At 38.6% G+C, this 24,654-nt stretch overlaps 1 protein-coding gene and 1 long non-coding RNA gene across 3 annotated transcripts in view; one reads left to right on the plus strand and one right to left on the minus strand.

The window, feature by feature from the left end:
* Positions 1 to 24,654, minus strand: part of kirrel1b (kirre like nephrin family adhesion molecule 1b) — a 99,888-nt gene that overhangs the window by 24,232 nt on the left and 51,002 nt on the right. For both annotated transcript variants that reach the window (XM_007552027.2, XM_007552026.2), the window contains exons 2-6: positions 18,300 to 18,449; positions 11,463 to 11,612; positions 9,492 to 9,649; positions 4,308 to 4,458; positions 2,742 to 2,847 (exon numbers count right to left, since the gene is read on the minus strand). In XM_007552027.2, coding sequence (XP_007552089.1) covers positions 2,742 to 2,847; positions 4,308 to 4,458; positions 9,492 to 9,649; positions 11,463 to 11,612; positions 18,300 to 18,449 — 715 coding nt within the window. The remainder of the gene's footprint in view (positions 1 to 2,741; positions 2,848 to 4,307; positions 4,459 to 9,491; positions 9,650 to 11,462; positions 11,613 to 18,299; positions 18,450 to 24,654) is intronic.
* LOC103137987 (uncharacterized) lies at positions 7 to 23,128 on the plus strand. The gene is made up of 2 exons (XR_476200.2): positions 7 to 1,545; positions 22,929 to 23,128. It is a non-coding gene; the product is annotated as an uncharacterized LOC103137987 (long non-coding RNA).

Raw genomic sequence — 24,654 nt, forward strand, 5'->3', positions numbered from 1 at the left:
GGCGGAGAAAAACACAACACCCTTTAACACGTTTCACACGGCTGCAAATCATTACTAAGTCGGGCTGCCTGCAGGGAATTTCAGAAGCTGTGTGAGGATCTTAATGTGGGATTTTCACTGTATGAATATAAAAGAAAATATGACTCGATTCTCATGCTCAAGGGAAACTCTGCAATAAATTAGAATAATTTCTGAAATCCATATGGTTGCTTGCCAAATATCTAGCTGAAAATCATATCACCATATTGCACATTCTCCACAGAATGACATTTTAATGCGCATTCTGTAGGCTCTGCGCCTAAGTACCTGGCGGTGTTCCCACATCAGGACCCTCTCTGATAGAGTTTCAGACCTCAGCCTTATTTTTTGCACTTTCAGTACTTCGGAGATGTCGCTTACGATAAAACTCTCCATTCGGCTACACAAAATGTTCAATAGTTTCACAAATTTTGTTCTCTAAGCAGAAATTACAATTCAGGAGCAGCTCCTCAGAGTGAACACGAGCAGATTGGAGGAGATGAAAGGAAACCCATTGGCATTGATCATCCGATCAGGCTGCTAATGTTGCACTGCAGGACCACCAACATCAAAACCTTCCTCATATCTTGAGCTACAATTAAAGCCAAATGCAGATATGAGTTCATTTAGACCTCTAGGCTGCAGTGGTTGGCAGAGGGAAGGATATTTTTAGGAATTGTTTCCAAAGGCTGGTAAAATTTGTTGAACAAATAGGGTGCTGTGAAAAAGTATTTGCCCCTTATAGATTTGTCATTTTGCTACACTTAAATGTTTCAAGTCAAACATATTTCAGTCAGTCTAAATTCAACAATTTAGATTCCAAATAAGGACGTCATAGATGAGGGCAAGAGGCTATTCAAACCAATCTGCCCTAATGTGGAGAAACTAATTTATCTACCCTAGTGACTACATCATCTGTAGAATTAAAAAACAAACAAACACTCAAACAGAACCAGTGTGACAACATGAAGTAGGCTTAACGGTCTCAAAGCAGCACATTGCACCCCCATCTAAAGAAAGAATAAAACATGCAAAAAAATGTGAAGATTATTGATGTTTATTAATCTGTAAAGGGTTACAAAACCAAAAAGGAACAAAACGACAATTTCGGAGTGACCCAGTTAATCTCCAGACCCAAATCCAATTGATACGGTAGGAAGCCACCTATCAATTATTCAAGGGTGTTTGTCAGCAACTGACTAATCGCGGTTGCAATTTGTCCGGAAGTGCACGCCCATTATCAGGAGGAACTGAACTTCCCTCAACATTCCCGGGGTTAGTTATCGCCAAGGCGCTGCGGTCAGAGAGATTTCGAGGAAAATAATAATAGGAAATCATGGTTAAATGTTGTCAGTGGGGAACATGCAACTCCGACAGCCGTTTAGAGAGCGGAATATAATTTATTGCACTTCCAAAACACAAACGTAGCCTGGAATAATGCAAGAAATGGATCAAGGCCTGCAGCCACCTCATGTCCAGTTCAATTCACTGTGATCAACGGAAACTACCACGTTCGTCTGCAGAAAGGTAAATCATAAACATCCGATTTTTGTCACTTATTGATAGTCAAATCAAAGATCAATAAGTGATGCTTGATTTTAAGTGTGCATTCCAATAGTAGCTCTATGCCAGTAAATAACACAGCAACTTTTATTTACATTTAAGCACATTTTTATGCTAATATTTATTTTTAAGCAATTTATGAAGGCCGAGTGTCACCAGCAGTTATTTCTGTCATTACTCACCTCTTTTGTACGTGCAAAATGCGTCAAGTGTTAGCTTTTACACTATGGCCCTCATTCTTCCTCTGGCTGCCAAAGACTTTGCTTTGTCATTTATTTCTCCGTTGTTTTCCGCAAATAACCTTACAGACCGGATGTAGAACTCCTTGGGGAATTTTCTTGCCTGTCGATTTTTCTCAGTGTTGGCTAATAAGACAAACATGACTCAAAAAATATCTGGGGTAATGTATTGAGTTCTTCTTTTGTATTTTATTGCGGGATGGCAAACAAACTTCAGGTGTATTTACTGCCACCTACCGGACTGGAATGTAAACGCATTGAGTTCCACTATGCCATTATAACGCTGTCATAGTTTTGCTCTACTTTCGCCTGGAGGCAAGGCTTGCGTCATGTCAATTTCGATATATGACTTTGAAGGCTGTTCACAATCAAAACCTTCCAATATGCATGAATTAAAGCATAAATAGCAGGCGTAAATTCTTCCAAAGTTATAAAATATAAGATAACACAACCTCCTGACGGCGGTTGTTGGACAGCACAACCAGTTGTTAGGTTTAAGAGGGCAATTACTTTCCACATATGACCATGTTAATTTGGAAAGCCTTTTTTCCATTAATATTCCAATATTTTCAAACTGCATTTATTTTTAACTGACATTAACATTGTTTTAATGTCAGTTAATATTCTTCACAGCACTGTATTTTCAAAAAAAAAAAAAAAATTAAAAAACCAGTCACTTAGGATACGTTTTACATGTTCTGTTTGTAAATTCATATATTTTCTTTTAGTTTTGCAATCACTGACAATAATGCAAATTTGCTTTCACGGCATCAGGTCAGTAGCACAGCTTCTTCTTTTTTTAATAATAGAGGCTTCCTTACGGGGTCAGTGGCACTGTCTAACTTTAGTATTTCCCCAGGGTAATCGCTTGAATTTTCATTTCGCCATCTGTGCAAACATGAGAGTTGTCATCAATCAGACCTGTAGCCCATGATGGGCGGGTTGGCGGTGGCCTGGCAGGTGAATGTGACTCTTTCTCCCTCCAGGACAGAGCGAGGTTCGATGGACAAGGTCACAGTGGGAGGGTCTGCACAGGGGGAGATACAGATGCAGAGTCTGTTGTAAGCAGAAATTGACAGAGTGAATCTCTTATTTCCTTTGCATAAATCAATGAGGACCTGAACTGAAGTCAAACAAGCCAACAAGTTTAACATAAAAAATGCTGAATTCCTGAGACGTATTTAACACGTTGGTGTCTAGCTACACAACATATAGTTCACTCTAAATTTTACTGCTTTTCAAAATATTACGGTAAAATTACTTCCTGAAATAATATGTTTGATTGCTTATGGATACAGTGGACGCCCTACTCTTCAGATTTTTCTGTGGAATGTGAATCCAAGTTATTCACGTTTATTTTTGTAGCACATTTTTAAAATATTAAAAAGGAAATGCAACTTGTCAAGAAGCACATTGCTGTTTGACCTGCTATTGGCTGGCATTTGCAAAACATTCAATCTAGAAGCTGCATGATTTCCTTGGCGCTGATTGGCTGAACCCCCAAGAGCAAAAATAAGGAAGACTGTAAATGTTAGCTTCTGTAGTAATGTTTCTATTGTGCTTATTAATTCATATTAAGGTATATTTGATGTTTCAGTTATTAAAATAGGTAGTTGTAAGTGTTTTTAGGGTGGGTCGATGCACTAAAGCGTACATCAGAGTTTGTTTAGCAATAATTTTAAATAAGACATATTTTAGATTTAATTGGGCATTAATGTACTTCATCTACTAGGCTGTAACTATATTTTATCTAGAAACAAGTTTAACAAAATATCCTTCTTTAAAAGGCATAACTATTTCCTTGACTTCTGATTTTGAACCATCTAGTTACATATTCACTTTTGTCGCAAAATAAATGAATAAATTCATCGACACTTTCAGAATATATTAAAAATTACATCTTTAATAATTGCTTTAGATATATAGTGAACTGTTAGGACTTTCAATAATTCTACTAATAACTGGCTAATAACCCAATAACCATTATAAAAACTACTACCCTACTCTAAATAAGGTTGTATTTTCATAATTGTCCAGTGTGAGATCTTGCAATCACAATAAAAGAGGATCTTCTAAGTCTTTATGGGTTAAAATAATTGTGCCCTTGTGGATATGGCTATTTCCAAAACCTGCATAATTAGTTGAGTGAATGTAAAAAAAAAAAAAATCCAAATGTTATCACCAAGTTATTTTTAATCAACTACACAAAAAAGTAATCAAGCTTTTAGAGCTCAAAGCCTGCGTGATGCTCAGACCTTTTCAAGGACTCTTTTTTTCTGATAAAATTAATGATTTTAGCACAAGTTGGGATTGTAAGATGCCTGAAAAAATGTGGAGCTTATAATAAATAAATTTCTATTAAAAAATAGAGCTTAATGGCAGTCTTAAAAATTATCATTACAGCTGCTTTGCTTTGTTTTTCGTTTTCGTCCAGCTGACTGGGTCCTTTAACTCTTAACAACCACAGAGAGGAGAGCAGCAACGTACGGTGGACGTTGAGAGTGACAGTGGCTCGTTTGCCCATTGGCACTGCTGGATTGCTGGCCACACAGGTGAAATTGCTGCCGCTGTCGGTGTCAACTGGAGTGATGGGGAGATAGCTCCGACTCGTCACTCTCTTCCTGTCTGGCAGCACCTCCTGTTTGACGAAGAAAAGTCAGAAAGGTGAAGAATGAGAACGGTGCAGGAGAAGGATGAAAAATGATGGGGGAAAAAGGGAGACAGCAAGAGACAAAATCAAGAAAAAGTGAAGGAAAAGTTATAAATTAGGTCAAGGAGAAAAGGCAAATAATAAAAAATACTTTACAGAGAGAGGAAAAAACTGATTTTTTCCTTTTTTTTGCCTGAATCAACCCATCTGTTGAAACAAGAAGGTTTTGTCTTTGTGAATACAGCTTCGAAATCTGTCGAGTTACTGATAAACAGAGGTGGACAGAGTACCCAAAAATTAGAGTAGCACTACTTCAACATATTTTTACTGAAGTAAAAGTCAAAGTAGCCGTCCACAAAATTAATAAAGCAAGAGTAAGAAATTATTTGGTAAAAAGGCGACTCAACCACTGATTAACAATCAAAATATTAATCATTTAATATTTAAAGATTACCTCATCAGCTGGACCAAAATATAAAGTTATGTGGAAATGTTGATATTTTAAAGACCAAAATGATAATTATGTATAAATAACATAATTACAAAATAACAAAATCAGGCTAAAGAAACATTTTTCCAAATCAGTTTCTTTCAATATAAAACTTCTGAAGTTTGAACAAAAACTGCAGGTGTTTGTGTCTGTCTGGTGGATTTTTGATTAAAACATTTGTTTTTCATTCAGTGGGTAGAAAATCCAGACATTTTGCTCAAGTAAGAGTAAAAATACTTCATAATAAAATTACTCAAGTAAAATTAAAAAGTGCAGCGCAGTAAAAATACTCCTAAAAGTAAATCTGTTCCAAAAAGCTACTCAGGTAAATGTATCTGAGTAAATGTAACTAGTTACTAGCCGACTCTGAATATGAATGAGCGGTCAGTAACGGTGCAACACAGGAGCAGGATGAAATATGCATGACCACATGTGTGTGTGTGTGTGGAAGGGGGATAAAACTGTCTGAGAGAGATGTAAAAACATCTGTGTTGGAGTGTGAGTGTTTGATGCTGATTCTGTGTGCATAATAAAACATGAGTGAGCATATGTGAGCGCGAGGCTTGCAGGCATGATTTCACGTGATCGGGAGAGAGAACAGGATCCCGTGGAGTCTGACTGCGGGAGAAAGAGTGCAAAATATCAGAGTGCACGAGGTGTCGACCTGAGCAGCTCCTGGGTTGTCCAGAAGTGTCTCTGCGAGCGTTTTGAAGGCGGTCTCAGCTTTACAGGGTCAATAAAACATGGCTTGGATCTTTGGGTCTTTCAAGTTGCTCTACAAGCAAGTTACATATGTACAGGGCAACAAGTGTTTGGCATGTTTTTTGCTCTGTAACTTCACAGAATCAAAGAGCAGTGACTTGGTAAAGAGGAAGAGGTTTCTTTATGTACACATCCATGTTTAGTTTTTGCAAAACTATTCAGCTTTTTGGTAATTTGCTTGTGATTTTGCAATAACTTTGTTTATTTAGTTATTATTTTAACACTTTTCTGATTATGGATGAATAATCAATCAAATAAGTTCCTGCATCTGGATGTTTTCAGAGGAAATATCTAATTTTAGCTTTAGATAAATAAAATCTGACTATATTAAACAAATAATGAAATGTATTTATGATTGAATTGAATCAGTTTTTTTGTAAAGTGCCTTGAGATGACATTTGTTGCAACATTTCAGCACTATAGAATACACCTGAGTTGGATATTTCTTATTATAACATAAATGTAGCTTTTTTACATTAACTACATGGACTTTGTTTTGATTATTCTCCCAATTAAACATCTAGTATTGCTTGAGATATTTGTAAAACTTTTCCTGGACGGAGCCGCTGGCATATTTTACTGAAACCAATAACTTAAGTCTTAAGACTTAAGTTATTCATTATTTCTTTTATTTCTTATGGTTTAATTTACTTATGTTAGCAACACTTCTGCTCCGTGTTTATATATTCAAATACCTGCCATGTTCTACACCTGAATCATTTCCACTCAGCCTGAGGCACAGTGAGCTGCAGAAGCCCCTTCGGCGTTTAAAAGTAAACATGTAAATATTGCAGACAACCTTCACCTATAGCTGAGCAAAACAACAACAGCAAACAAGAAAATTCATATTTGAGCTTCTGATATGCCATGTTTTAGTCTGTGAAAACAGCTTTTCTTATATCTATCAAATACAAAATCCACCTAAGGTTATGGCACAAAATGCCATAACCTAAGTGCTCATGTATTTATGTGCACTTATAAACAACAGTGAAGATATTTGCAGGTAGTTTAAAAAAGCAACACATTTTCATTGACATGTGGATGAATACTTGTGTTGAGCTGTTCATAATTTCATTATTATCTCATGATTCTCTGATTATTCAATATGTTTGTGTGACTTTTTGAATGTTTTGTATGCTGAATAGCTTCTGTATTATAGAGTGTGATGAAATTAACATCCATCCAGGTAACCAGCAGCAGGTATGGAGCAGGTCTCTGCAGAGCAAATGTTTAAGAAAAAGAATAGTTGAAATATTTACCCAGGAGTGAATTGCAGCTGGTTGTGTCCTTTTCCAACCTTCTGTGCCGGAGTTAATTTCTGCAACTGTAACTGATTCTGAATGCTTCATAAATTCATCATAACCAAATAAATAATTAATGCTGCTTCTTCCTGCTTTTTTCATCTACATCTACCAGCTTTTTAATTTCTACCTTTCTCAGCCTCGTTAGAAATAATTAGACAAGTGGTGGCTAATGACAAATGAAATATGATTTAATATGGTTTTACTTTTCATATATTTTGTCCCTTTTTTTCAGATTTTGATATTGTCGACTATCTACTGTGGTTTGATACACAATTAGCTTTCCTTTGTTGCCTGGAAACTACTCAAAGTTTTCTGTTCTTCATATGTCGAAGATGAAAGCACAAAATCAGGCACATGGAAAGAAGGGAGATTTTTTCTAATCCCATGGCTTTTTCTCTTTGGTTTAAAAATAATTCAGCAATTTAAAAACAACAGATCCTTTGGCTGATGCTACTATGTTTATGTGAGTTTATGACTTGAGGTTATGGGTGACACATTCAGACTCTGTGACAAAAATACAATCAGCTGTTTAACTACAAAAATAAAGAACATTACATTTTATTAAAATTTCAGGTTTTCCATTCTTGGCATTTTTTGCAAGAGATTATTGGCCATATTTTGCTGATCTTAAACAACTAGCAGCTGTTATTCACCAACCAGATTCACCGTAAGGCTGTTAACAGGTTACCATGGAAAAGTTGCTTTATATACATTCAATAGCTGTCTGATGTATATAACAAAGAGTTCACATTTTCAAATACAGTTGGCTGAAGAAACTTATTATTGGATGTTTAACTCAACATTTATTAACCTTTCAGTTCATATTAGCATCTGTTATACCCAAATTATCCAGAGTTTAGCATTTTTGAGATAAAACTTGATGCCTTTCTAACACATATTACCTTGTTTTGGGGATTTGCAAAAAGAAAAATCTTCAAAAAAAAGGTGCAACTCTTCTCTCTAACAAGTGTAACTCCATTAGGATTGAAGTCTGAACATCAGAAGAAACCTCTTCATGTTCTCTACTGCTGTTTTGTATGTTTTAGTCAATTTCCTTATTTAGATGTAATAATTGTTGTACTAGAACCTTATTTAGTCAAAAGTAAGAGTGTAGGGTCATCATTCACACTGAAATGATTGTGAAAACAAGCAATAGGAGTGAAACGTTTGACATCATCCTGCACTGTTTGACGGTATTGGTCCTGAAGAGGGTAGGTTGGTTTAATTTAAGATTTTCTTATTGTCAAGTTAAAACAGCAAATGGTGTATATGTGAGTGCATTACCATCTCCACCCAACTGGCACGCGCCTCACAGGAAATCAAGCGCACCCATCCCTTCTCAGGCCCATAAGAAACCTATAAAGTAACTCGGCACACCTGTGTTCTGAATGATCCCTTCAGACAAAGAACTCGGCTCCAAATTTCCACAGAGACGCCACTGGTAGGGACTGAACATCAAACCATTTAACCTGCATTCAGAAAACCTAATCAGTCTTGTTTATGGAATGTGTTTGTTTGTTTATTCACTGATAACTTAATGGTAAATTAATGTTGTTTGGAAATTTATTTTGTTCACTATAATTTGCAAGTAATTTTGGTTCATTTGTTTGTAGGTTTTCAACCTGCTTGGTGTGTCTACTCTGACCACTCAAACAAATCATGGTGGTCTTGTATTGGGAAGTGAAGTGATTTAAAGACAAAAGAAAAGAGAAATAAAAAGATGACACTGAGATGAGTTGTTCCTGCGTCTCTTTGATGGGAGCAAGCCTTTTTCAAGTTTGGGCAGAAGCCGAGGTGTTTGAAGAGGCCAAAAACTTGACACTTATTAAAAAACAGAATTTGAAAGTAAAGTGATGTCTCAGAGGTGCAGTTTCATTCATTACTTTGTTAAAAGGTAACTGAGCTGTTTTAAACTGCTGCACAATGTAAACTGGCAAAGAAGTTACAGGAATACTGATGGTTTGACATTTGTAAATTATTATAATTGTCATTATTATTATGCTAGATAATCTTCATAATGTTTATGAAGTAAAAAGCATCCGTCATTGAATTTTTATTTCATTTATAATTTATTCAAGATGCATGCTCCTATTTCTTTAAGTTCCCTCACGTTTCATCTCATGCACTGCAGCAAGAAATTGCGGTGCAGTGATAATTTTACTACTTTGTCGGCTTCAAAGGCATAAAGTTGTTCCTTTTATTGTCTCTGATTTGCATTTAGGAGGTTTCAGACCTTATCTTGAGAAACAAGTTCTCTGCTAAGATGTTGCGTTTGGATTTTATTGTTGAGGAGATTGTGAGAATTAAGCTTCTTGTAAGAATGTCTTTCTCAAAGCAATTTTGAGACATTGCATATATTTAAATGCTATAAACTCATCTGAGGTTTCTGGCTTTTCTTCTCGGTGCAAGTCTGAGTGTTAATATGTTCATGCATTCAAGAGTTTGTGTGTGTGTGTGTGAGTCACCGTAGAGTGGTGTGCTCCCTCCACAGGGATGCCATTCTTGGTCCACTGGATGTGAGCTGCAGGCTTGGCCCCGCGGGTTACGCAGGTCAGGTTGAATGCAGTTCCAGCCATCAGCAGCAGCTCCGGCGTTCCCTCCACCACCGGATCCTCAGGGGGGACTGCAGGACAGACACACAAATCCATACTCTTGACTTTAACGCAAGGGCACTCAGGTTTAAAGAACAGCCACATCTGTACACACACACACACACACACACACACACACTCCAGTTTTTCCCCATAGGTCAAGGGAATATTGGCTCTTATAAGTTTCTTTCAAAAGAAGTTCACACTTTAGAAGTGGAATTTTTCTCACCAATCAAAAGCAAAGTGCAATGTCACCTTCTGGAAAGTCCAAAAGGGCTCTCAAGCGTTTTCCTCAGGAGAGTCTAACTTTCTGACTTTTAACCTTCTCGCTGATTTAATATCTCAAAATATTCTGGGAGCACTGAGCTTGAACTGCACACATATTTTGGCCCTTTTAGTGAAACTCAAGACTGTTATGACTCAAAGTATCATTGATAATGGCATAAGAGAAGGTGCTCATCTTAAAGTTGATATTCTCTGTTGATAAAAAGACTCTACTTTCACTCTATAATAAACTTGCAAGGATACAAAATGTAGCTGGACAGAATGAAGCAAGAAAATATGCATTATGTGAAAAAACATAATGATCCGACTTTCAGGTTTGCCACACAGTAGTCTGTTTTTTATTTATTTATTTTAATGCATATTTTTCCCTTTCAACATCTCTCTTTTCCTGTTGGAGCTGATGCCAATAGAATGACTGGAGTTTTTATGCGAAACCAGTAAAAAAAATTTTAAAAAAAGTGTAATTTATGAAAAAGTGTAATTTATGAACACTCCTTAGACGTTTCTGATGACTGTGCGGTGAAATAACCCTCTGGGTAAAAGTTTGAGGGCAGGACGTTGTCTTTTATCAAGACATGGGCTGCAGTGACTCATTAATTACACAATACATTCCAGTGATTCACAGCTTGACTTGGCCTCTTACTAAAAGACTTCAGCTTTTCCCAAGACCATAATGTCTCAGAAGTGCTTTTTTCCTTCTATCTTATTATTATTTTTTTTATTTGACCTGTATTTATTCAGGTTGTCTCATTGAGATCTCATCTATAACACACACTTTGTAATAAAGCAAACAAATTATAAACACAGCAACAGAACAAGTAATTGAGATCTGGATCAGTTAAATAAGCTAATAGTTCATTATATATTGAGATGTTATACTTTTTCTCTACTACTACTTTTTCTCCATCAATTAGTGGAAGAATGAAAACTTTGACATGTGGACCTATGCTGAACATGTTTAGGCTATTCATGGCTGTGCACATCTGCTGTGGCCTCTCTTGCTTCAGGGAAATCTGTTTATTTTTGGATCTATGTGCAGAGGTCTCTGATGGAGATAAGAATAACCTTTGGTGATGTAAGGAAGACGTTAGATGGTTGGTTGTTTAGGAGGCTGACCAACTGAGGAAGCAGGGAATGTGGTGTGTCCGGTGTCAGAGCCTGGGAAGCTGACAAATAAAAGCTGTCCTCCAACTTCATGAACTTAGAACTTGAAATGTAATAATTAATGATTAGGCTGGAGCTCCCTCTCCTACAAGAAGAGCTGTCTATGAGCAAATACTATTCACATTAAGAAGACTCTAGATCTGTGCAGTTTAATGTCTTTGTAAGTGAAATGGTCCTAAGCTACTTGCTTTAAAACAGCCATGGTCAACTGTGACCCTCTTTTGTTTGACGCTTAGAGAAGACCCCAAAGCTTCGTCACGTGAGCCAACCCAAATATAGAGCATCTCAAAGTTCTATAGAAGGAAAAGGATGATTGAAACAGGTTGGAAAACAATGATATAAAAAGAAAAAAACAGAGCAACTTGACCGTTGCTCTTACAGAAGCAGCTCACTTACTAAGTACGTTGAGCTTGGCTCTCCTGGAGCGCAGGGCGGCCTCCGTGGCCTGACACTCATACAGGGAGTCATCTGACAGCTCAGCGTGTGAGATCTCCAAATTGAACTGGCCGGTGTCCAGCGCCCGCAGCACGCGATACCTGGGCCAGGCTGCAAGAGGCGCACAGCAACGATGCAATCAAGAAACAGAAATATCACAAATATTTTCCTCTCTGATGTTTTAGTTCACCCAAAATTTGCTCTGAAATCAACCATTTGAATCAGCCTAACAGGGCAGTATTATACATTTTCCACATAATTGCCATTCAGTAGCCATTTAATAGCACAATAAAGTAAATGTGCTACTTTGAGTTGGTATAAAAATGCTACATATACCAAATATGACTTTAAAGAAATTTAACTTCACAATTTAGCCTTGAAAAAAGGCTAAAGACTCTGTCTCTTTAAAAGCTCCTGCTCTTTATGAATCGCCACCTTCAGGAAGTCATCACAACATGGCTCCTCTATTAACCCTTTCACAGCGTTTTTACCAGCGTTGCACTGAGAAGTAGCTTGTATAACGAGCTCAGCAGATGTGCAGTACCACCACATGTTTGCTAATTGCTTCTGGCTAGTCTGAAGGAGCTGAGTGGGGGAGTTGCAGGGTAAAGGTGCTCTGTTGTTTGAAAACTGCAGCTCTGAGGAGGAGCTGCAAAATATTCGAAAATGGAGCTAGGTTGCCTTTGACGTGAATGGTTGCCATGGGAGACTAAATGATTTCTGAAACATACATGAAAGAATCAAGGTGACACTACAAGTATGTTTTTGATGAGGGAATAACATTATAACATGATGTTAAGCTCAAAAAAGTCAATTTCACATAATACTTCCTCTTTAAACTTAGAAGGAGTCAGAGTATCGTCAAAAATGTACAATATATAAGTAATTTGTAAATAAAATGCATGGGTTTATCTGGCAGAAATATGAATATCTGTGAATTTCAGACAAAGCAAACTGTTAGGGGTAGAGCAGTGTTGGAGCTGAGTTGTGTGAGGCAGCGATTACAGGCTGTCTTTGCAGCTGGCTGGCTGAGGATTTAAGATCGAAGCACAGACATCATCTCTTTGCAGTGCATATTTAATGGATATTGGGCAACACCTGCCAAAGTTTGCAGAGACAAGATCCCCAGGTTTCAGGTAATTATAGTTACTTCAGCAGCAGTTATGCTTGAAAATAGAACAAAATTAAAATACCGTCAAATACCACTGATGTGTTTAACCTTTTGGGACGTTTAGAAATGTATATCTCTGCATCGACCCCGTCAGTGACACCGGCTTGAATTATGAAAGCTCAGATGTTCGCAAATTATTGAGCTGTGGCTCCTCTTTGCAGGATTATGACACAACTATTTTGTGAAAAAGGGTAATGAGATACTTTTTTATCTAGGACCTGAACTGTGCCAGAGTATCAACCTTCGCTCTTTTATAAAGCAGAATTTGCTTCTGGTTGTTAAATTCCTAATAATGACATTAATTAACATCCTTAATCATTAATTACTCCTCAACAGTTCCTTAATTTTTAAGAGCAGAAACGTCATGTATTAGTCATCCATCACTATTCTCTTTTATTTTCTTTCAAATGTGCGAAAGACTGACGCCTGCCTGCATTGTTTACAGCACCAAAAGGTACAAGCTCTTCAGAAATAGATAAATGCCGAATCAAAATCTCATTAGATGAATCAGAGGTGGCAAACAGAAAGTAGGACTTGCAGTTACGCAGAAATGTCATCGCTTGTTATCGAACCACACTGGGAACATTGAGCGTTTACTTCAGATGTTTCAAAGGCTTCTTTTTGTCTTAACTGCTCTGTCTGGAGATCAGAAATGTGCCTCCTTCACACGCATAAGATGGTAAAAACACACACACACATTCACTAATATATAGATAAACATCTGCAGAAAGACGGATCAAACACAGTCGCATATACGAAAAGTGCCAAATCAATCCTTGTGTGATTTGAAAACTGCAAAACTACAGGCAGCGCTCTTCCAATTACAGCAGCACCCCCCACTCCCCCTCCTTTATGTTTGAACCATCGCCTCTCACACAAAGACATAATTGAGCGTGACGTCCCACTAGGGGGCACTCATTGATCCTGCGTGCCTGATCCTCCCATGACATCATGGATTCAGGAGGGAGGGAGGCAGGTTGGGGCGCAGAGAGAGAAACAAGAAGGGTGGCGGGTTGGGAGGGCGAATTAAGGAGGAGGAGAAGGTAGGGGTGCAGGGGGGGGTGGCAAAAGTATTAGTGGAGATTACATCACCCACTCCAGCATCTCGCAGCATAGCAACCACAGAGGTGAAAGCACCCCAGGGAGAAGGGGAAGAAGGAGCAGGAGGAAGAACAATAAACTGATACCACTGACGTCTGCAGGTGGAGAACGGATGAGTGTGTTTCATAGGAATTCACTGCTCTACATGTGCACCTGTGCATTGATTATATAGGAATCTCTTCCAACTGAACGCATTTCATATCTGTCTGCACAACTAAGTGCTGCTGAGCTGTTTAGCTGAATGAAAGGCACGCGCGTGGGTGAGCTGCAGGTTTGAATTTGCAGCACAATGTATGCCTACACTTGTCCAAAACAGCCACATTTAGCCATGCAGGTCACGTTTCCCGAAAACCTCTTTTACCCAACGTACATCATGCACCTGCACCACTTCATTGGCTCATAATATATTCATTACACACTTAAATAAATTACAGCCTTCCAATATGCTGGACATGCCGGTCAAGAGCACGACATAAACATAAATATCAGGCGGGGGATGAAGGAAGGAATGGCAGCTGGGTCTGAAAGGTGGCCAGGAGGCAGTGATGGATGGCCGAAAAGCAAAGAAAAAGCAGACAAAGAGGACAACATGCTTATTAAGAGTGGTCTTCAGCAGGACAGTGTTGTGAAGGGCTACCAGGACAAAGGGAGCATTAATGACCAACAGAGAGCAGGAGGAGAAACGGATGCGAGGAAGAAGCAACAGAGGGAATCTGGGAAGCTGAAAGTGACGATGAGGGGCAGTAACGGAAAAAAGATCTGCTGACCTTTCCTGAACCTGCGAGGTAAAATGAGTTGAGCACCAGATCGCCGTCACATGTTAAACCATCACAGTGTGACCCTGCGCATGCCGAGCTGGAGTGTTTGCTTGATAACAGGCTAAAGACGTCCTTCTGTAACTTCGAGGCTGCAGGTTTGCAGAATGTAACAGTGAAATAATGTGCTAAACAGACTCGAAACCAATCCAAACAAACAAGCTCACAGCCAAAAACTGTCGGTAAAATTGATCAGATTTTCCAGATTTCCTAATAATGAAAAATGGAAGCAGAGTGTGGTTTCGTTCGACAATATTTTGGTAAGGAGAGAAAAAAAAGTACATTTTAGCTCTTTGCTATGTGTTTTGTGCAAACAGTTATAGATTTAAAAATTGTCTGCTATTGTAATTATAACTGAGGAGAGAGTTTCGTTCAGAAACACCGAGCTCAACGGAGAAGGAACAAGAGGATTCAGCAGCAACAGGATCACAGAAAGTTCCTTTATTTCATCCTTTTGAGCCTTCAACCTCTATCTGCCGTGGATTACGTAGGATTTGGAAATGTCGGCGGCCTGCTGGAAGATTTTGACGCCGTAGAGTCATATTTATAGTCTGGAACATATACCAAGAGCCTGCTCAGTTATACCCGAGTTAAACATGCTGATCACTAAATAAAGTTAATAAAAAAACAGCCTCGCAATCAGAAATGTCACCATCAGAAGTTTTGTTTTACTACAGCAGAAAACTCTTATTTTATTGAGCAGCTTATGTTCTTTTACTTCCTCTCTCACTCACATATAGTGTAAGGCTCCCTATGCTTATTAATAATTAATGGATTGATAAACTAATACGCTGCTCCAAATATATGACACGAAACTGCAATGCTAAGAAGTTAACGCCAAGTAGTTTTGCTGCTGGATTTAGTGAATACGAGAACTATTTCATCAATATTTTTGCTTCCTGAAAAGGTCAGAGTTCATGTCTTCAGCTCTTTCTTAAATCATATGATCTACACCCATCCTCCACCTCTGCCTCAAAACCCCAAACCCTCCCCATTCAATCTCTGCAGCAGAGATGTCCAAACGTTTTAACATTTAGGCCAAAATTGTTGAATTGAAACTACTCAATCAGATTAACAAAATGCAGAGTAAAGTTGTTTTGATTTATTTTTTGTTTTACCTACAATAAATTAAACATGCATATTAAGAAATGTATACTTTCCTCATTGTTGGGGGTGGATTGTTTCTTTTCCTTTTGTTCAGGAAACGAATCATGGCAGAGCAACAATAACTGGATGCCTGCTGTATTTGGCCAGGTTTAATGAATGTCAGGTGTGATTTTTGAGTAAAAGTGGCTAAATGTGTCTGAGCCTATTTTCAATTAAATTGAATTTAAAGCAAAAAGTACAAATACTTTTGTTTACCTGAAATTGTCAATTTGAAGAAAGTTTTAATTTGTCATAATACATTTTAGAACTTTGTATCACTCAAACTGATCGGGGACCAGATGAATTCATTTGTAGTGTTATAAATGGCACGAAAACATGTTTAGGGCATATAGTCGAAGTGATCCTGTGAAGGGTGATGATGGTCGAGCTCTGCATGTGAACATCATACATGAAGTTCTTTCTCAGAAATCTTTCTTAGCTTACTTGTGGACAGTGAGCGTTGTGCCTCTCTTGCCTGCCCTTTTTTTGGCACTTTCCTGACCTCCACGTGATTTGAAAAGTCATGTCAGCCGGAGCTACACTTCAGTGTCAGAGCCTTTACCGGCTCTGGGAGAATGTTATCCAGGCGCAGCACCTTGTCATTAAGGAGCTTCTTAACTTCCTCTGACGCTCTGCCTCTTCTGACAGAGGATGTGTTGGTGGGATTCAGGAGTTCCTCCGAGTGCTCTCTTCACTGCCAGAAGATATCAGTCTGAATCAGCAGTTTATCTTCCCTTGGTGAACGGAGCCTGGGTCAAGACTTACTTTCCTTTCCTGAATTTCCTGACAGTTGAACAGAAAGCTACATTTGAACCACTTCAACTCCAGCTCTCTCCAGACACCAACATTCATTTGCAACGTTAGGAAACTCCCAGGCTATCCAGTAGCAAGTAGATAATTGGTATTTTTAGTAGGCTGTGCTAAAGCACTGTGCAACAGTTTTCAACAGGTGTGAAAAAAGGCTGTAAACAAAGAATGCTTTCCAATATCGGAGTGTTAGAAACTCACACGAGTTAACAAAACAGAGGAAAAACGTAAATAAAATCAACATTTGACTTTGATTTCAAAACGGATTTTGAGATAGATTTGGACACAGATTTTGAAGAAACATAGTTGCAGTTCTACATTTAATCTGTCTCATCATGTAACACCAGTCAGTCTTTATAAAAATGGGCTCGGCAGTGACAGTGTTAGAAAAGCTGTAAAGAAGACCTAATTGATTTTTTGTCTGCATTTTTGGCACCAGGTGGATGAAACTGAAACACGGTGATAGACGAGGAAGGAGTGATCTGTTCTGTTGCACCGTGGAAATGTCAAAAATGACTAACTGTTAGCCGCTAACAATGCTATTGGCATCTACTTCACCTTCCCGTCAACTCCTGAAGACTAAAGGGTGATTTCATTGTTTTTTAATAAGTCTCAGCTGCAATTCATAATCTGTAGATGAAAATCAAACATATTGAACATTTTTACACTGAACAGGGATTTTCTAAAGCCAAACTGACACAAAAAAGGAGCATATTTAATGCTTATTTTGCATTAGCACTAGTTTAGAGGTATAGGAGTGTAACACAGAATAAATGTACAAGTGAAACCTGAACTGATGTATTGACTCACTTTATGGTGTGAAATACTGACTATTACAAAAACAAACAAACAATAAACAAGGGACATTCTTATCTTCCCCTAAGATATTGCTAAAGACTCTGTTTCATCATCATGTAGCCAGTGTCGATCAAAAAGAGACAAATGAATGCATTATTAAAAAACAAGCATTCCAACTAATGTATGATTCTTAGTTCATCAGAATATGTTTTAAGTCTTGACTTAAGACTTATTCTTACTCGCATTGCACTAAACTGTTAAATATATACAGATAAGATCTTAGGCTCTTTTTGAGCTGATTTCCATTTGACAACTGAAAATCTTGCCAAACATGTGTCTTGAATTAAAATATTTACGTACCAGCAGATCCACAGTGGCCAAAATCTTGTTCATGTAAATAACTGTGGTAAGTTCTTTTACTTTTTTCTGACCTCTAACTCATTACTTTTTCATTTCTGGTCCCTTTGATCACCAGAGAGAGCTGCTTCTCTGTGTGGAAAAGGTTTGACCCCATAACTCTGACTTCTTTTGGTTTCATGTGACGCTCTCCCTTCCTCTGAACTGAAGGATATTCTTCTGTTTCGCCCTCAATAAGCTGGTCCGGATGTGCGTGTCGGCTTAAAATGTAAATGCGAATGCGTGTCTGCTTTTATGAGCAGTGTGAGGGATTTTCTCTAATTCACCATGATACGCCGGACTCATTTTTGCCCAGATTGTCACTAGTGAAGACTTTTGAGCATTTAACTCTCTCCTGCACGCTACACCAATCACCTCTGTAAAAACTAAACTTTTCAACCATAACACCTTTTTCCCAGGTTTCTTTTTGCCCCAACTGAACCGAAACCATATCTAAACTAATTCTCCTCTTTACTCCACTTTGATCTCTGCAGCTGCATAAAGCGGGACCTTTTCTTTTTTCCCCCCTCCTCATTTTACACAGTTTCTTCGCCCTCCCTTTACCTCGAAGACCTTCTCCGATGCCCAAGGCCAAGCCGTCCTTGGTCCACTGGACGATGCCCGTGTAGTTGAAGACCACGCAGGACAGCACCACTCGTTCTCCCAGCACCACTGACTGGTCGGCCGGCTCCTGGGAGAATCGCACACAGCACACTGCAACAGAAGGACAAAGAGGGAAATCAATTTTAGGATCTGTTCATTGCGTCTTGGCCATGAGCTGCCATCCTTTATTATGCCGCATTGAGCGACACACAGCCTCTCTGATCTTATTGACTCATGTCTGTCTATATAATGGCAGCTGGAGTAATTTGTTATGTGCTTTCATTGAGTATGTAGTATATTTATAGTCTGATTTTAGTATTTGTTTTTATCATGAGGGCATTTCAGCATAAATCCTGTCTGAGCGGAGTCCCTGAGTCTTGCAGAAGTATTTATTCTCCTTTAGATTTTCTACATTTTATAATGTTATAATCATAAACTTTAGTGCATTTTCTTGGGATATTATGAGTTATGGAGAGATTTAGTGTAGAGCTGAAAGAATTAATTGTGATTAATGTGTTGATTTGTTGGTTTATCGCATAAATAGTCGATAAAATGGACATTTGCAGTTGTAACATAAAAAAAATGTAAGAATGTCAAAGAAATATGAATTCTGTTGCTGGGAACTGTATGTCCACATGAATACTGTATCAGCCAAGGGGAAGGACACACAGGGATTTAGAGATTTTACTTTATAAAATCCTATTAATCATTTCAATATTTTGGCTGCGCTCACAGCTCAGTTTCTTAAATTCCCATATTTGTCATTCCTCTGTGCCTTCTGCCGCTGCTTTGTCTCCTCCTTGCCCTCTTTCCAAGGTTTTCCTTGGACCTCTCCAAGGCTCAAATTTGTGTGTTGGACTGTGTGCATCTGTCCATGGATGTGTAAGCCAGCTCTTGTGCTGCAGGAACATCATTGCCGAGCTGTGATACAGCTTTTTTCATCACACAGTACAAAGGATTTTGCTTACATACACACATTTCCTGCAGCAAAATAAGCCTTTTGGCAATTGCTGCACCACTAAAAGACACAGATATAAAAACTACAAGTGTAGCACTGGCAGCCATTAACGCTCTCGCATAAAAAGAAAGTGTTAGGTGAAGAGTCGAGGCACGAAGAGAGGCAGTGTTTTCAGCTGTTTGCATCATCAGGTAAAATTGTTTCATATTCCGGAGGAAAGTCTCGCAAGAAGCCCCGTTAATTAAGGCGGAGAGAAGGAGAGAGAGTGGTGGCTGCCTCAGATTACAAATGCACACGCACATGAAAGGGCTCGTGCATGCACACTCAGGCACAAGCGGCGCTCAATCACACCAAATGTATGCGCTTGTGCACATTAACACACACAACTCATCGACTCACTCCTGACAGAGAGAATACAGGCGTATGTATGTATTCAGTCTTGCATGCATACACACACACACACACTTCCACAGAGTCGGTGTTTGTCTTCCCGTGGGCTATTCTGTTCTTGGATCATGGTTAAAACAATCCTATTAGCTAATTAAGGCAAAAAACTGGTTAATAAAGCAGGCCGTGGATCTGAGGGACGCATCTCTGCGGGATTCAACCACAAAGGTGCACAGAACAGAGAGATTTACTGATTTGTCAGGAGGATTACACATGTTGTGTTATTTGTGTGAATAGCTCCTTTACAGAGGGGCCGGGATCTCCAGACTTCTCACAAGGAGGGCTTTGATGTTTCTTTATCTTTGCTTCTGATTTCAGAGGACAACTGCAGCGACTGCCTGCTGGTATCTGTGTTTTCATTTAAAATTTAGGGAAAAATCTGGTTTAAAGCACTTCCTTGTTATTAAAGAAGGCTGCTTGGCTTCGGTTAAAATTAAGCTCATGAAAGAAATTTCAAAGAGTTTCCCTTGTGCATACATACTCTCATTCAGGATAACTTTTTATTGCAACATTAGGAAGAAAATGTATCTGTAATGATTAAAATACTGAGATAATTCTAAGACACATTCCTGTTAAGAATTTCACATATTTGTTCTTTTGGGGGGAAAAATGTGGTTATAGGTGAAAGAAATTCCATCAGCAACTCAAAATCATAACATAGTCTGAGTATAGTGGGTTATGTACAGCTAAGCCCAACTTATATCATATACCTGGCAGATTTATGTTTGATGTCATCATTTAATTGTACCAATATGTTTCTTCTGAGTGAAAGTAATATTAACACGTTGGAGTGATGCAGCCCTTAAATATGGCAAAGAATCTGGAGGAAGTTAAAGACTATGGTCATGGGAAGGAGGCCCTCCAACCTCACTGCCAAAGATAAATCATAAAGGTACCAGTGGGTAAAAATTGATGCTGTTGTTTCACACATATTTTACAGAGCTGTAGTGTAAGGTTCAATTTTTTACAAAACACCTTAACACTAGCTGCGTTTCCATTAAAAATCCTGTTAAACCATAATTCTTCTACCACTTCCTGTCGTCTTCTTCGTTTTTTCCACCAGTAGTAACATCGTGTTGTTGATCACATGATGTATGGAAAATGTATGGAAATCTTTGCTGTTGTGACGTGACGCAGTCGCCTTCAGTAGCAGAAAGTATTTTGAAGCATTTTTCGTTCCATCCAGTCATGCAGCTTGATGCAGTTTGAGCTGTTTGCTCTGCACAGAACAGATCTCACTCTGGAACGCTGGTGGGATTTCTCAAACAAACATTTTTACTGAACTAAAATCCTAAATTCACTTGGAAGCAAATTGAGTGCTTAGAGTTACTGTTGCTCTCTCTGTTGTGACAGATGTGAAATTTGACTTTAGAGTTTCGGTTCATTTAAAATTGATCCTTTCATTCTCACTGTTGGCTTGATGTCACAAAATAGACCCAATGTTTAACAATGAAGAAAAGTTTCTTTTATCTTCTGGAGGCCCTTCCAGACCTGCCACACACAGTGTTTTGTTCCTGATGGTGTCATAAACATTAACATACGAAATAGACCACATTACCCTTTTAGGAACTAATCTATACAGTCTTTGTGACCTTCTGTATGTCACACACCTTCTGTTGGGGCGATCTTTGTTCACCCAAGAGTTTAGGGTGAGGAGAGGGTTGATAAAGGTTTGAAGTTCCTTTCAGACGTACACAGTCTGTCAGACAGTGATTCAGTAGACTTTTCCATAACTTTTCAGACTTATGGAAAACTCTGGAAACTCTGGCTGTTCTCTTCAGCCCCATTTATAAAGTATGAATACAATTGTTCACAGTCATTTTAAGGCAGATATTTATCCACTGGGCTGGATTCAAATATGGAACCTGGAAAGATCCAAACATGGAAGGAGGAAAGGAAAAAAAAATAAGATGGATGGATAAAAGGGAAAGAAGTCTTAAGCAATAGGAAAGCGAATAAGTTTTTCAAAAAATCTGTTTCCTTATTTTTTGTTTCTTTTTTCTTTCCTTGCTTATCGAGAACACGGAGATGAATGAATCTAATTCCGTGATTTTGAAAGCTGTCAAATACTTGTTCGACTGAGGCTCTGGGCAAAGCTAAATGTCTAAATATAAACCCTAAAATATTGTGTTGTGAAGAGATATGTTTTGATAGATGTCACTTCTTTGATAAATTCCCTTGCAGACATAGTTTTGTGAACCACAAATCCATAGTACATTTATTTCTCAGCTAGAAAAAACACAAATATATTTCTAGCGTCTGATCAACTAGTTTCGCTTTACTGTTGTGTGAATACTAACATGACAACATATTGCATCCTGAAATCTATGTCAAATATTGATAGATTTTTATGTCATTGTTCTTGGGAAAAAAAATCAAAGACAAACATAATAGATGAGACAAAACAATGAAAAGTAAAGCTGTTCCCCTTGGAGAAGAAGAAGAAGAAGCTGCTGGGAAGTGATATCCTGCTGACATGAGTGATTTACATGTGGGTCATGTTCTGCATGATTTATGCAAAATTAACAGCTATTACAAGCACAGGCTTTCTTCTGCGTGTAGAACTCGGCTCTCAACAACAAGTTTTCTCCTGGGATGCACCTCTGCGAGTTTACAGTTTCTCTCAGCGAGAGGAGAGAAATAAAAAAAGTAGGAGCAGGAGGAACATTTTTCTGTTTTTGTGTCGTGATGTTTAATGGTGAATGTGTGTGTGGGAGTATTTTTGTGTGCATTTTTTTGTGAATGTGGGCATGTCGGGTGTGGCCTGTCAGCCTGAAGCGGCTACTCAGATCGCAGAGGAGAAAGCCACACTGACAGAGAACAGAGATGTAATTAACCCTATGGGAAACCCACCCTACTTGTCCCCCCCTCCCAAATACACACACCCACACGCACACACACACACCCTAATATCTTCTCCTTTTCCTCTTCTCTTGTTTCAGACTACTCTCTTCTTGCTGCTTAGTCTTTGTTGCATTGTAGGTTTACAGTCAACAGTACATGTGCATGTCACTGCTTAAAATCATGTACAGTTTATTACATTACAACAACAAGCTTAAGGAGTTTATGCATCTGGCTTTTACAACATATTTAAATATTCCTCTGTATATTTCTTTTGTATATCGTTTTGCTAAAATTTGGATGATTTAATGGAACCATCGTTTCGTGTTTCTTTACTTCTCCAGATCCCGTTTCATCACAGCTGTCTCTGCAGCTCGGCCGTCTCTTTCAGCCTCATCTTCTCCATCGTCTCCATCCCAGCATCATCACCCTGGGGGAAGATGTTCTCCTCCTCTCACACTCGCATCACATAATGACCCACTGGTACAATAGATGGAGCTTCACAATAAAAACCAGGGATGCCTAATCATATTATCCTCTATAATCACTTTTATCCATTTTGGTCTTTTTTCTCCTCAGGCAAAGCTTTGGTGACATCTGATATCTCGAGCCATTCAAATCACTTAAGAAGAAAGTATATGTGTAATAGTAAAATCTTAGTACAACATTAAATATGAGGCATAGTATTAATATTCATATGTAGGAGCTGTACTAAAATCTTTGATAAAATCCAGGAATTAAAGCTTAAAGAGACATTTACAGATTAGTGGAAAATTTAAGAACAAATGACTCATTTTTGCAAAGCCAACAAATTCTGTCAAAGTATCCCAATTAATTCAAACTTAATTAGTAAGTAAATGTCCAGTCACTAAAGAACAGGCTAAATTCAATTAAGATGAGAATGTTTTAGTTCTTGACCAACCATTTTATCTCTCTTTGGGAATATAATCCCAGTTTCTGTTTTTGCCTCTGATGGCCAAAAACAGAAACTGGCATTAACAAAAGCCCTCAAACCAACGTTTTCTCTTATCGTTGGTCACTACTTTGTGAGGGTTTTAACATCACCTCCCAGATGTCATTTTGCATGTAACTATATGTCTTGCAGTGAGATCACATCTTAGAAAGAAAGGTGACATCAACCCGATAGTTGCTATGTTCATAAAAAGGATTTGATTGGACTAGAATAGGAAGCTGCATTTCATGCAAATCGAACCCAAAGCTCTCGTCGCTTCTGCAATTCAAGACACTCCAGTCATGACTGATTGTACCTTATGGCTGGTCTCTATCCCGATATGCCTCTCGTCTCTCTCTTGTGAACGCTGAGGTGTTGGCTTTCAGGTGAATGTCTATTTTACAAGCACTTCACACATTTTTAGTAAAATCAAGGATGTGAGAGGGAAAGCGAAAAATAAAGCAGCAAAGTGCAGCTCTCAGAATTTCTTTCCTTAGCTAATCGTGGTTAAGAAAAATAACTGCCACAGTAAACAACACCATTGATGACACTCTTATTAAGCATAAACTTTAATGCAGTAACTTTGCTGTAATTCAGGTTGACATGTAAAGCAACATAATTGTGAGGAGTTCAAGTTCTCTCTCCTATCCTCTTATGAGACAAGGGAATGCAATATCTGTTTCCTCGCAGTACAAGTTTAATATGGCCGCCTGAGGCTGAACAGATCTTCCTGAAAGCGAAGCAACGTTATGTCAAAACGAGCAGTCGGCTTGCAATATTTGTAACCCCAAACTACAGCCATTTGAACCCTGGAGCGTTGATTCTTTGAATCCCCACTCCAAACACCGCCGCGCTGACCCTTTCCTTGTATTCATGGTGCAGCTCTGCCTCTGGGCTGCAGCGCGCTCCCATTTCCACCATCGTTCTCAGGCAGGAGAGGGCATGCCGTCTCCATGTGGGCTCATAAGAACATTGTCTGTGTTTACATGCATGCCTGCATGCATATCTGCTGCTCTTTGTGCTCTGTAGGCCAAGTGAATATTTTTGCTATTTCGAAAATGGCAGCAAAGGGCAAAACCTGGATAGGAGCAAAAATGGGTGTTCCTCTGAGCTCGATG

The sequence above is a fragment of the Poecilia formosa genome, unplaced genomic scaffold, assembly GCF_000485575.1.
Source record: "Poecilia formosa unplaced genomic scaffold, Poecilia_formosa-5.1.2 Scaffold45, whole genome shotgun sequence".
Taxonomy (NCBI): domain Eukaryota; kingdom Metazoa; phylum Chordata; class Actinopteri; order Cyprinodontiformes; family Poeciliidae; genus Poecilia; species Poecilia formosa.